Source organism: Capra hircus, chromosome 4, assembly GCF_001704415.2.
Source record: "Capra hircus breed San Clemente chromosome 4, ASM170441v1, whole genome shotgun sequence".
Taxonomy (NCBI): domain Eukaryota; kingdom Metazoa; phylum Chordata; class Mammalia; order Artiodactyla; family Bovidae; genus Capra; species Capra hircus.
The window spans coordinates 27,186,415-27,200,353 of record NC_030811.1 but is presented as its reverse complement, the minus strand read 5'-3'; the positions used below and the strand labels follow the sequence as shown (position 1 = coordinate 27,200,353).

The 13,939-nt window shown below is 37.5% G+C and overlaps 1 protein-coding gene across 2 annotated transcripts in view; it reads right to left on the bottom strand.

Moving 5' to 3' along the window:
* The window catches only part of TNPO3 (transportin 3), an 83,650-nt gene that overhangs the window by 21,330 nt on the left and 48,381 nt on the right, over positions 1 to 13,939 (bottom strand). For both annotated transcript variants that reach the window (XM_005679459.3, XM_005679457.3), the window contains 6 exons: positions 13,178 to 13,285; positions 11,393 to 11,484; positions 9,277 to 9,416; positions 3,896 to 4,087; positions 1,510 to 1,601; positions 233 to 309 (listed from right to left, as the gene is read on the bottom strand). In XM_005679459.3, coding sequence (XP_005679516.1) covers positions 233 to 309; positions 1,510 to 1,601; positions 3,896 to 4,087; positions 9,277 to 9,416; positions 11,393 to 11,484; positions 13,178 to 13,285 — 701 coding nt within the window. The remainder of the gene's footprint in view (positions 1 to 232; positions 310 to 1,509; positions 1,602 to 3,895; positions 4,088 to 9,276; positions 9,417 to 11,392; positions 11,485 to 13,177; positions 13,286 to 13,939) is intronic.

Below are 13,939 nucleotides of genomic sequence, written 5' to 3'. Positions count from 1 at the left end.
GACTCAGAGACCAAAAGAATTAATTACATTTTAAAGTCTTTTGACAAAAGTTTACCAAAAATAAATTCTTAGAATTTGCCTTTGCAGTTTGTAATAGGAGTAAATTAGTCTTCTGACAGACACAGTTTATAGGAAGTACTCAGAAGCTGAGAAAAAAAACTTTCTTACTTCTATATAGTAGTCTCATTAGAGATTTTAACCCAGGGCAGGAACCTGGCATTTCCCTTCTTACCTAAATATGACTGCAAGGCGATCTAAGAATACAGTGGGATCTGAGGATATGCCATTGCTGGGCTCCTGAGACAACAGCTGAAGAGACAGAAAGATATTAACACCCAGTCATTAAACATACAAACCTATAGCAAACATGGCAACATATGCCTCTGTCCATCAACCTCTGTCTCAATCTCTATTTCCTTAATCAGATTCCTGAAAGTTACTCAAAATGGTAAAAACTTTTAAGTTCATATTAGCAAACTATTTTCCTCCATCTTACTGCATTCTGGCCAAGACTGCATATTAACTTTTACTATATGATCACTGTACAATGGAAAACAGTGCAAAAGAGACACAGATGTACAGAATAGTCTTTTGGACTCTGTGGGAGAGGGCGAGGGTGGGATGATTTGGGAGAATGGCACTGAAACATGTATATTGTCATATATGAAATGAATCGCCAGTCCAGGTTTGATGCATGATACAGGACTGCTCAGGGCTGGTGCACTGAGACAACCCAGAGGGATGGGATGGGGAGGGAGGTGGGAGGAGGGTTCAGGATGGGGAACACATGTACACCTGTGGTGGATTCATGTCGATGTATGGCAAAACCAATACACTATTGTAATTAGCCTTCAATTTAAATAAATTTATATTAAAAAAAGGAAAACAGTATCATTTAATTTTTTCCCATTTACTTTTATAATGATTAGGATATTATAGACATTCTTATTATAGTATAGATTATATGTATTATACTATATAATACATATTTATATAATAATTTTATAATATAAAGCTTCAAAATTTATTATATCTTTTTATTTTAAGAGGTAAGGCAAGTTGCCTCCTCTTCTTTCATAAAATTTCTTAGACACTTCTACCAGTATATCATTAGAGATAAACTTTAGAGTCATTTCATCAAGTTCTCCTAAAACTACCATTGGTATGCTCACTGCTATTGCACCATAAATGTAATTTGAGAAGAGCTGACATTTCCGCAACAGTCTTCAAGGAAACATGGTAGGTTATGGTTTCGGAAGTTAACTTGAATGGTGTTGTCTCCACTGTATCTTTTAAATGGTATTTCTGATACAGTGGAAATCTATTGATTTGGGAACACATTTCATATATGTAGCTACTTTGATAAATTTATTAATTTCAATAACATCTCAGTTCATTCTCGTGACTTTTCTAGGTAGTTAAAAGACCACCTGCAAATAAAACAATTTTCTCTTTTCCTTTCTATTATATAAACACACTATATTTGTTTCACCTCTTAATTAGACTCACCTTTTTCAATGCCAAAACTTGAACAGAACATAGTTCACTAAGACATTCAGTAATCTTATCCAAAGGTAATCTGGCTAGGACAAGTGCTGTCCCTGAAAGACAAAGGATGACACAAATGAAGAAAATAAAAGCCAAACTGAAGTAATTCATTGGTTTACATTATATGGCTTACAAAAGCTAACTGGTTCTATTCTTTTAAAAAGATCATCACTTTTAAAAAAATTATAATATTTTGTTATTTATGGTTGGGCTTAGGAAGATCATACAGACTTTCACATTGACATTCACAACTGAAGTGAAGTGAAGTGAAATCGCTCAGTCGTGTCTGACTCTTTGCGACCCCATGGACAGTAGCCTGCACCAGGCTCCTCCGTCCATAGGATTTTCTAGACAAGAGTACTGGAGTGGGTTGCTATTTCCTTCTCCAGGGAATCTTACCGACCCAGGAATCGAACCCAGGTCTCCCACGTTGACAGACAGATGCTTTACCGTCTGAGCCACCAGGGGACCTACTTAAATTATTTCTCCTCAGTAGCCAACTGGTTTAAAGATGTTAAAATATGTCTCTCCACTTCCAATCCTTCAAAGACTAAAAATCTCCTTCACAAGGCCAATGCCAAAGCTAGTTTATATAGCATAGTACAATGGTTCTCAAACTTCCCAGAGGTCAAGGAGTGCCTTTACTTTTGATAAGTACTATTGGCAATTCTTATCATCAGAGAAGTCTGAGAAATAGGGACAATATTATTATTACTGGAAGAATGAGTTGAAGTTGGAGATTAACTCTAGTTCTACCATAAGAGACCCTATGAGCTGGGTAAGACATTCTCTCAGACCATCAGTTTCTTTACCTGTAAAAATGAGCGCTTCAAACAGAACAGTAATAGTTAAGTTTGTCTTTATTTCACTTTTAAATAGTTGCAAAAATCTCCCCTTTCTCCTTTTCCCAAATAAAATCTTAACTTGGATAAAACAGATTAAAAAAGAAACAGAGGTAAGTTAAAGTGGGGACAGAAGGCCCAGATCCTTCCTATCGAGCTTCCCTTGTGTCACAATTCCTATCAAATGCTGAAGTATCTCCCCAACATCCAAAGGATTACACATTATGCTATATCCTTTGACTATTATTTTTTCATCTCTTAAAATTTTACTCAACAGAACAGTAATCAATTCAAACCTTCAAATTTGAATAAAATATTGAATGATTTTTCTTAATAGTCTATAACCATGGATGAATTAGATTTTTTACTTAAAACTAGAGGGGATAAAAATCTAACAAACACAATTTTTCCTTTTAATTTATCCCTACAGAAAAGAATGTTACTAAAAAGGTTTCCCCATCTAGAAGATACCACCAGTATTAACTGGGATACCACATTTTATTACGTTAGCTGTCATGCTATCATCAAGGTTAAATTTCACTAGAAAATTACAAGATGGCAGCAATACCCACAGTTAGTAGTGAAGAAAATATATGACCTGATTTAATGCCTCATTATCTATGCCTCTGAAGAGAAACAACAAAAACCCATGCTTAAAAAAGAAAGTCTGTCTTAAAAATGCATAGTTACATTGCCTGGTAGGGAACCTGATCACAGAAGTGAGAAAGAACAGTCATCCAATCCAGACAAGGCTATCTGCCACTCACAGAAACTTAAAAGATTCTGCAAAGGTCCCATCACCCAATCTTTTATTTGATATACCAGCTGTAAGAACTTTACTACCAGACAGGACACAACAATCTGTTTGCAGAAAGCATGGTTAGGAAGCATTTTCTTTCTAAAAGCCAGTAAACTGTCAATAATCAATTACTCATAAAATAAACCTGCTCCCTCTTTTGTAAAATAATCCTTCAAATATTAAAAAATAGCCATTCGTCTAAGTCTTTTCCCCAACTGTTAGTATCTCTGATTCTTCTCTTATTTTGAGTTTCATCACTACCCTGGCTTTTGCCTCTCGATCATTCAGTGTAAACTAATTAGTAATGGTTAAAGACCATTAAGTGTCCAGAACCCTTGGCTTTGAGTTACAGGACTGATCTAGGCAGACTACCTTTAAATTTCCACCTATCTCTTTGGTATAGCAATGCTTATTTTGTCTCCCTTTTTATTCTTTCCTCCAACTCAAAAAGGAACTATGATTTAGTTCCAATATGTTAACTCCACTCAAAATCTAGGATCCTAAGTTCTATAAGCACTTTGAATTAGTTATATAGCCTTAAAACATTCTAAGAATGCATGCACACATAATCACACATCCTTTCCTCCCAGAGTGACCTTCCTCATCATTGAGTAAATTCCAACTAAAAAGGGGGATACAACTTGACACAAGATAATACCCAGAAGTGGCTTAGAGACTTTTCTTTCTTAATATCTTGACTAAATACCTTTTAGCAAGCCCACAGCAGCTTCTGGAGATAACATGAAGGAATCAAGGGAACGGGCAATCTCCAGGAGTCCGTTAAAGTGCTGAGCCATGTGGTCTCGGCAAACAGAGCAAATGTTATGAATTGCTTTCGCTGCAGCAGAAGCCAGAGGCTTTTCACACAGGCCTTTCATCAAATAGCCCAACACAGGGTCTAAGGAGAAAAGTCATACATAAAGATTACACATTTGAAACTTAAGGAAAACTTCTAGGCTGTTAGAACAGAGATTTATATTCTCCTTTAAAGCAAAAGAACCATTTTTTAAAAATGAAATATGTTTAAACCCCAAGGTATTTACATATAAAAATGGAGCTGATCTCAGTGACAGACAGTGTCAGAGGGCTCCGACGCCTATCTATTTATCTTGCATTACTTACCTAGTGGACATGAACTGCTCTACTTATTGCTAGGGCTTCACAAAGCACGGTTTGAAAACCACTGACTCAGTTTGAAACACTGGTGGATATAACCATCCAAGTATTAAGAATACAGTTAAAGTAAGAAAGAAGATAAAACTCAGAAAGTACCACAATACTCATAGATTAATCATTACTTGTAAAAATAAATCACAACATTAATCAGGACAATGACAAGTTATCAAAAGCTGACACTTTTATACTTACTTCTTTATAATTATAAAAACCACAGCGGCAGATCCTTAGCACTTTGAGAAGAATTAATTCATTATGTCTTTAGTTCAGTTCAGTCGCTCAGTCATGTCCAACTCTTTGTGACCCCATGAACTGCAGCACGCCAGGCCTCCCTGTCTATCACCAACTCCCAGAATCTACTTAAACTCACGTCCATCGAGTCAGTGATACCATCCAGCAATCTCATCCTCTGTCGTCCCCTTCTCCTCCTGCCCCCAATCCCTCCCAGCATCAGAGTCTTTACCAATGAGTCAACTCTTCACATGCGGTGACCAAAGTACTGGAGTTTCAGCTTCAGCATCATTCCTTCCAAAGAACACCCAGGACTGATCTCCTTTAGAATGGACTGGTTGGATCTCCTTGCAGTCCAAGGGACTCTCAAGAGTCTTCTCCAACACCACAGTTCAAAAGCATCAATTCTTCGGTGCTCAGCTTTCTTCACAGTCCAACTCTCACATCCATACATGACTACTGGAAAAACCATAGCCTTGACTAGATGGACCTTTGTTGGCAAAGTAATGTCTCTGCTTTTCAATATGCTGTCTAGGTTGGTCATAACTTTCCTTCCAAGGAGTAAGCGTCTTTTAATTTCATGGCTGAAATCACCATCTGCAGTGATTTTGGAGCCCCCAAAAATAAACTCTGACACTGTTTCCACTGTTTCCCCATCTATTTCCCATGAACTGATGAACATGAACCAGATGCCATGATCTTCGTTTTCTGAATGTTGAGCTTTAAGCCAACTTTTTCACTCTCCTCTTCCACTTTCATCAAGAGGCTTTTTAGTTCCTCTTCACTTTCTGCCATAAGGGTGGTGTCATCTGCATATCTGAGGTTATTGATATTTCTCCCAGCAATCTTGATTCCAGCTTGTGCTTCTGCCAGTCCAGCATTTCTCATGATGTACTCTGCATAGAAGTTAAATAAGCAGGGTGACAATATACAGCCTTGACGTACTCCTTTTCCTATTTGGAACCAGTCTGTTGTTCCATGTCCAGTTCTAACTGTTGCTTCCTGACCTGCATAAAGGTTTCTCAAGAGGCAGGTCAGGTATTCCCATCTCTTTCAGAATCTTCCACAGTTTACTGTGAATCACAGTCAAAGGCTTTGGCATAGTCAATAAAGCAGAGTTTTTCTGGGACTCTCTTCCTTTTTCCATGATCCAGCAGATGTTGGCAATTTGATCTCTGGTTCCTCTGCCTTTTCTAAAACCAGCTTGAACATCTGGAAGTTCACGGTTCACGTATTGCTAAAGCCTGGCTTGCAGAATTTTGAGCATTACTTTACTAGCATGTGAGATGAGTGCAATTGTGCAGTACTTTGAGCATCCTTTGGCATTGCCTTTCTTTGGGATTGGAATGAAAACTGACCTTTTCCAGTCCTGTGGCCACTGCTGAGTTTTCCAAATTTGCTGGCAAATTGAGTGCAGCATTTTCACAGCCAGGATTTATCTGTCTTCCAGGATCTGAAATAGCTCAACTGGAATTCCATCACCTCCACTAGCTTTGTTCACAGTGATGCTTTCTAAGGCCCACTTGACTTCACATTCCAGGATGTCTGGCTCTAGGTGAGTGATCACACCACTGTGATTATCTTGGTCATGAAGATTTTTTTTGTACAGTTCTTCTGTGTATTCTTGCCACCTCTTCTTAATATATTCTGCTTCCGTTAGGTCCATACCATTTCTGTCCTTTATCGAGCCCATCTTTGCATGAAATGTTCCCTTGGTATCTCTAATCTTCTTGAAGAGATCTCTAGCCTTTCCCATTCTGTTCTTTTCCTCTATTTCTTTGCATTGATGGCTGAGGAAGGCTTTCTTATCTCTCCTTGCTATTCTATGGAACTCTGCATTCAGATGCTTATAGCTTTCCTTTTCTCCTTTGCCTTCTGCTTCTCTTCTTTTCACAGCTATTTGTAAGTCCTCCCCAGACAGCCATTTTGCTTTTTTGCATTTATTTTCCATGGGGATGGTCTTGATCCCTGTCTCCTGTACAATGTCACGAACCTCCGTCCATAGTTCATCAGGCACTCTATCTATCAGATCTAGTCCCTTAAATCTATTTCTCACTTCCACTGTGTAGTCATAAGGGATTTGATTTAGGTCATACCTGAATGGTCTAGTGGTTTTCCCTACGTTCCCCAATTTAAGTCTGAATTTGGCAATAAGGAGTTCATGATCTGAGCCACAGTCAGCTCCCGGTCTTGTTTTTGCTGATTGTAGAGCTTCTCCATCTTTGACTGCAAAGAATATAATCAATCTGATTTCGGTGTTGACCATCTGGTGATGTCCATGTGTAGAGTCTTCATTATGTCTTCATTATGTCCATCATGTCTTACTTGTTACCAATGTAAGTGTTCTCAGAAAACATTATAAAGGCAAATTTCTATACAGCAAATCCTAATTATCCTTTATCTTGCTTTAAAAGTTTTTCTATGAAAATTGTAAAAGTTTTTCTATGAAAAAACCCTAAGAAAAATCATACATGTTTAAAGAGCACTTTTTGTGAACTATAGAGTAAAGTGAAGTCGCTCAGTCGTGTCCAACTCTTTGCGACCCCTACCAGGCTCCTCTGTCCATGGGATTTTCCGGGCAATAGTACTGGAGTGGATTGCCATTTCATTCTCCAGGGGATCTTCCCAACCCAGGGATTGAACCCGGGTCTCCCGCATTGTAGACAGACGCTTTACCATCTGAGCCACGAGGGAAGTCCAAACTATAGAGTAACTTCATACCAAATCATAAAGGAAAGAATCTCTGAAAGCCCATTTAAAAGTTATTTCCATTTTTAGCCTAATGAGAAAAATAAGGCAGCAACCCAGCAGGAACCCCTGTTTTCCCACAACACACAGCCTATTTAGCATGAGAATCAGAACTAAAATCTAAAACCTAGTCCAAGTAACTCCAATACTATTCAGTTCAGTTCAGTCGACTCAGTTGTGTCCAACTCTCTGTGACCCCATAGACTGTAGCATGCCAGGCTTCCCTGTCCAATACTATAGGCCTCAATGATTCTCAAATTGAATATGTGATTTTGACTATTCTACAGTAAGTATGAATATGCAGCACTGTGTCTTCTAACTGAGGCACAAATTTAAACAATACTCAAGGTGGTACTGAAAGATAAGTGTTAACAAACAGGTAAACTCACTTTGTTTCTCTGTGGAAAAACTGTTCAGAAAAGAAAGCCAAATGATGTGGCAGATAAGTGAAGAAATTTAAGAATTAGAAAATACGTATTTTGAAAAAAAATGTTAATGGTATGTTAAACTTGAAAGTGGCTCAACTACAATGTAAGCCTACCTATCATATGCTCTGTATACTGATACAAGAGAACAGGAACACACAGCTCTCTCTTTTATTTTTGGATATGATGGGTCTTTGTTGCTGCGCTTGGGCTTTCCCTAGTTTTGGAGATCGGGGGCCACTCTCTAGTTGTGGCAGGCAGGCCTCTCCTTGCTGTGGCTTCTCTTGTTGCGGAGTACAGGCTTTAGGCGCATGGGCTTCAGTAGTTGCAGCACGCGGGCTCAGGAGTCGTGGCACATGGGCTTAGCTGTTCCATGGCATGTGGAATCTTCCTGGACTAGGGATTGAACCCATGTCCCCTGCACTGACAGGGGGATTCTTATCCACTGTACCACCAAGGAAGTCCAACACAGCTCTTTTTAAGTAAGAGTTTCAGGCAATAAAAAAAGAGATCATGTGTAAAATAAAATCAAGTCAAAAGATAGTAATAAAGATAAGCACAGGGCTTCCCTAGTGGCTCAGTGGTAAAGAATCTGCCTGCCAATGCAGGAGAGGGTTTAGTCTGGGAAGATCCCACATGCCGCAAAGCATAAGCCCACATGCTGCAACTTCTAAAGCCTGTGCGCCGCAACACAAGCCACTACAATGAGAAGCCCGCACACTGCAACTGAAGAACAGCCACTGCTCATCGCAACGAGAGAAAGCCTGAGCAGCAACAAAGACCCAGCACAGTCAAAAAAAAAGAGACAGATAAGCACAGCACATCAAACTTAATCATATTCACAAATTTAAGGATTCTTAAAATTCTCAGAATATGTCAGTCTTGAGTATCAGTGGGACTTTATTTATATTAACCTAGATAAATCCTTTAGTCTCTTTGGACTCCACTTTCCTTATCTTGAAAATGAGGGAATCAGAAGAAATTATTTCTAAATTTACTTTCAATTCTAAAATTATTTTATATGATCTTTATTTTTTTCAAGACAGCCAGGTTATACAACTCAACACTCTTCCTCTTAGTTTATACTTACTTAGTTTCAATAATAATTCTTAGTTTTTAAATAGTGCATGTATTTAACACTGAAATGCCCTCCCCTTTGCTCTAGTCTATTGGCAGCTTCTAGGTTAGAACTACAGGAGAGTCTGATTAGCTCAAGCCTATGCCAAAGCCTAACAAAGACAGAACTACTTATGCTGAAGCAGAGTACTAGTAGCAAACTGTCACCCTATCTAGAGATCTAATTTTCAAAGGTTCTTTCTCCAAAGTCTGTGATCAGATTATAAAATATATCAACTGAGCAGTAACTCATATATCTATTCTCAGTGTCTAGAAACAGTCTACTTATCAATAAAAGAGAAAGTAGGAAAACAAAAGCAAAAATAAGAGAGGAAGAAAGAAATCAGAAAAATCAGAAGCAGTAGCTACAGAGGGGAGTGTTCACACATACCAAGGAACTGAGGATTTCGATCGACCACTTCACTCATCTCTCCAACCAACTCAATGCTGGTGTAGCGCACAGCTGTATGCACAGTCTCCGGGAGACGGACAACTCCTTCCAGGACCTCCACAAGTGTTGGATTGTTCTCCCTGAATTTAGAAGGCAAGTACTCAGAATTAACAATTTCAGAGGTGAGGTTATGGCCATAAAACAGGCTGCAATGACACAAATCATTGCTAAGGGTTTCTTTCTAAATAAGTAACCACTTGAATAAAAGTGCTTAAATCTGATATAAAAATTGTTAACCCTCAAAAAGGGGTAAAAGACAGAAATGGAAGTTATCATTGTTTCAGTTGAGAAGCACACTGCTCCTTAATCTTCTGAATGTCAGTGAAGTGTCTAAAGACACATCTTGCTATCCAATAGGGCTCTTCAAACTGGACAGATAGGCATTTACTGTGGACCAATGTCTTTTAGTGAATTCACTTTATTTATTCCTATATCTGCAGCACCTAGAACAGCGCCTGGCACATAGTGGGCACTCAATAAATAAATATTACTGAATAACTAAATGATTAAATAATTCTTATAGACCACTTCCTATTAGTTGTTATTCTCCAAAAGATTTCTTATGGCTGGATAATGGAAACCTTAAGAACAGGTAAGCATGGGGAGGCCAGCTCACTGACTAAAGAATCAAGAACAAAAGCTGCAGGAATAGATAAAGGTGCTCTGACTTAAAACATGAGGGGAAATTAAAGTTATCCAAATACTTTCACAGCTCCATGAGTTTACTGTTTCCTTTTCCTTCTCTTTTTCTCACCCCTCAAGGATACTGGCTCAAGTTCTTTTAAGCAGAGGGGAGGATGCCCCCCAAATGACCAGAACATAATCCAGAAATGAAAGATGTTTAAATAAATCCTGGATTAGCACAAGAACACTCCTTCTTGATAAACTAAGTCTATTAAGCCTTTTATACGTTAAAAAACAAAAACAAAAACAAACCCACACCTGTAATCATGCAGTTGGCGTGAAATGTGGATAAAGAAAAACAAAATAAAATCTTCTCTCATTTATGCCTTGTTTCCTAAAGGCACTAAGCTAGTGTTGAGACTCTCTACGCATCCTTTCTCATACACAATCACAAATCAGTTTGATCATTAGTGTAGTATCTTCAGACTGTTACTGAAGGTTCCAAAAGATACCAAAAAGGGTTTAAAAGCAAATAGTATGATCAGTGATTCAGGACTAGAACTTCTTAATAGAGAAAACCAAACCAACTCTGATCTCCTTAAATATTTCCTTGATTAGAAAGTATATAAGATTTCATTGACTAGACCCTGAAAGCCAGCTCAGAAAGAAGCACTGTACATTTTATGAATACATGCCTTAAACATCTCTCCAACCAAAGCCCTGTACAGAGAGCTCAACTGCAGGTGTCTGATTACATACAATACATGAAAACTTGACAGATATCAGCATCAATTTATAAACTCACAGAACAAAGTAAATTCTGTTTTTAAGGATTCATGTTGAAATAATAAATAGAATTTCTTTGCTAATCAAGGAGAAATCAAATTCTAATAATTTAAAAATTTCCAACAGCAATAAAAAAAATAATTGCCCTTTAGATTCTGCTATTCTTTTAAGAGGTGTAACTATGCTGTGCCTCTCTGAAACTTACAAATGATTCTCCAAGACAGGAAAAAAGGAGAACAATATAATTAAATATTTGTAAGGATAACTTACCCAAGATCACAAAAGCAGGTGAGAGTCAAATAAGTGCCTATTCAAATGCTTTAAAGCAAGCACCAACAATTTAACAGTCTAATAAAATTTTGATTATACTAACTTTCACAAGGGAGCCTGGGTTGGAAAAATAAATCAGCATTTTTTTCCTAGCATCAAGAACAAAAGAATTTTAACTCTAGAAAATGTGGTTAAAACATGGATATCAGCAATGCATGCTACTCTGAACTAGTCTCTTAGAAGTCAGAAGACTAGACAGCATTATAGAAGAAAGAAGTTCTACGAGTTTCCAAACATATCCCACATGAGGAAAAATGGCGCAATTTTCCTTCCTCTGATATTAAGAGTTCCCAGCAAAAGACTTATAGACACTCACGGATCAACACTCTTTGCTATAGCAGCCATGATAAAGAGAACCGCTTCTGTCACCTCCCAGGGTGGGTTGCCTTCTTTCAGAGTAGAATATAACTAGAGAAGAAGAGGTGGATTATGGATCCATTAAAAGAAAAACAGAATAGAGTTCCAAAACAAAACAAAAAACCTGTTAGTTAAAATAAATTTAGCCCCTTGTTTCTAAATTTAATTATCTCTCAGAGCCAGGGGAGAATAGTATTTTCATTTTTCAAATCTTCACTAACTCTAAATCAATACTAGTTTAATATCTGAAACAAATCCATTTAGATTCCCAAGAGTATATCAAGATTATCATATGCCCCTACAAAACAGTATTATGGAAAAAACAAAACATATTACATGAGTGTCTTTTCTTGGTTCTGGTAACTGATAAATACATTAACATACTTAAAAATGGTGTAAAACCTCCGCATATGCATTGGCTTTACATTTATTATTTTAACTACCTGTCTGCATCAACACTAGTAGTACAGATTAAATTCCTAAAAAGTAGCTGTTCTGAAGCACCCATCACAATACCATGTCCAAGCAAGGGTGGGTGGGGAGAGACAAAGCAAAATACTCAGAGATGTCCTAAAATTCCCCAGGGTATAGCCATCAGTGGAATGTGACTGGCTGTTAGTCTAAATAAGGCTTCTGTAATCAAATAACACACTGCTAGGTAAAATGAAATTAAACAATTCTCTTGTATGACTTCACAAAACCTTTAAATATACTATTTAGGTCATTTTCCAGTTTTAATTGACAGAACTATTTTTTTCCAGAAAAGAACATCTCATAAGACTGGTGTTTCACAGTATACATCTTGGACAAGACTCACAATAAATGTACATTTGTAAACTGAGGTCTGGAGAACAAGTAATTTGTTCAAAGTCACGGAGCCAGTGAGAAAAGACCTGAAATCTGAGCACAAAGCATCTGCCTGTGATTTAGTGGGGATCTCACTTAAATCTGCTTTCTAAGAATCCCTAACCCTTTGTAATTAGGTCAAGAAACACACTTTGCTTAATATAAAGAAATACAGTTACAATTATATTAATACTTTCTAGATCAGATGATACCCCAAAATACACCAAATGCATGGGTTACCCATCTTCCAAATTAGGTCAGTTCAGTATGACTGATAAACCATCAGAATCAGTATTTCAGGATTCAGAGCATGATCCAGCAATATGAAAACCACCTGATATTATGCTGATGTTAAGTGACATGGAATGGTGATGACTGTAACCTTAAGACCTAAAATGTTACTCACTGATTGTTAGGAAAATCATAGGACATGATTCTTCTACTCTACTACAGTCATCTCTGGGATGAAACTGCAAAGGAATCTAACCATAACTAAACAAACAAAATGCCAAAAAACTAAGATTGCCAGGAGTTGATACATACTTGTTAAAAGCACAAAAATTTGTCTATTTTTCCTGGCTAGGTCCAAATTCCCTTTAAGTATCTTGGGGGCTTTAAGGTTTATCTATGATCTTCCATTTCAATGGTACAAGTGGAACAGCTCTCACTAGCAAGAATATAGTGTAAAACAATAACTGAACTATTCACTGCAATTGGCTTGTAAGATACTAAATAAACATAGCTACTATATGCCAGGCAGTGTGCTAGGCACCTGCATATCTACTGTCCCATTTAGCCATCAAGATTGAAGAAAAAGATGGAACACTTAGAGAAGACACAAAAGCGAACACAATTTAAATGACTGGTAAAGCTGATTAGAATCTTCAAATGGGCTTACCTGAGCAAAACACTCCATAGATCCAATCAAGAAAATCAAGTCCTTCACTAGGTCTGACACCCGCATCCGAAACTCCCCAAAGTCATCAGTCTCCTCAGGAACCCCCTCCTGAAATTTCAAATCAGATAACATTTGTTTTAAACCCACTAAGGCTTTCACTAACTTTTAAAAGAATAAAAAATCCATTAAGCAGTTCAGTCCCAATGAATAAAAAGATAAATTGCATAAATCACAAAGACATTTTACCACAGAAAGTATCCCAAACATTAAGATATGTCAAATCAATACAACCTATTCTCTACCTTTACTATGAGAAACTCTTTTTTTGACATGTCCAAGCTACATCCTGCCCTGTTGCCAGAAAAATCTAGAGTGGAGGAGGTAGAAAGTGTTCTAGACTATAAGTCTATCTATAATAGATAAAGTCTAGCTTTTTATTACTGAATAAGTCTCTGAAACTACGATTCAAGACCTACCAAAATCAATCATTACTACAACTAGACACACAATAGAATATTAGACTTTAGACAGTGTATTCAAAAGCAAAGACATTACTTTGCCAACTAAGGTCCGTCTAATCAAGGCTATGGTTTTTCCAGTGGTCATGTATGGATGTGAGAGTTGGACTGTGAAGAAAGCTGAGCACCAAAGAATTGATGCTTTTGAACTGTGGTGTTGGAGAAGACTCTTGAGAGTCCCTTGGACTGCAAGGAGATCCAACCAGTCCATTCTAAAGATCAGTCCTGGGTGTTCTTTGGAAGG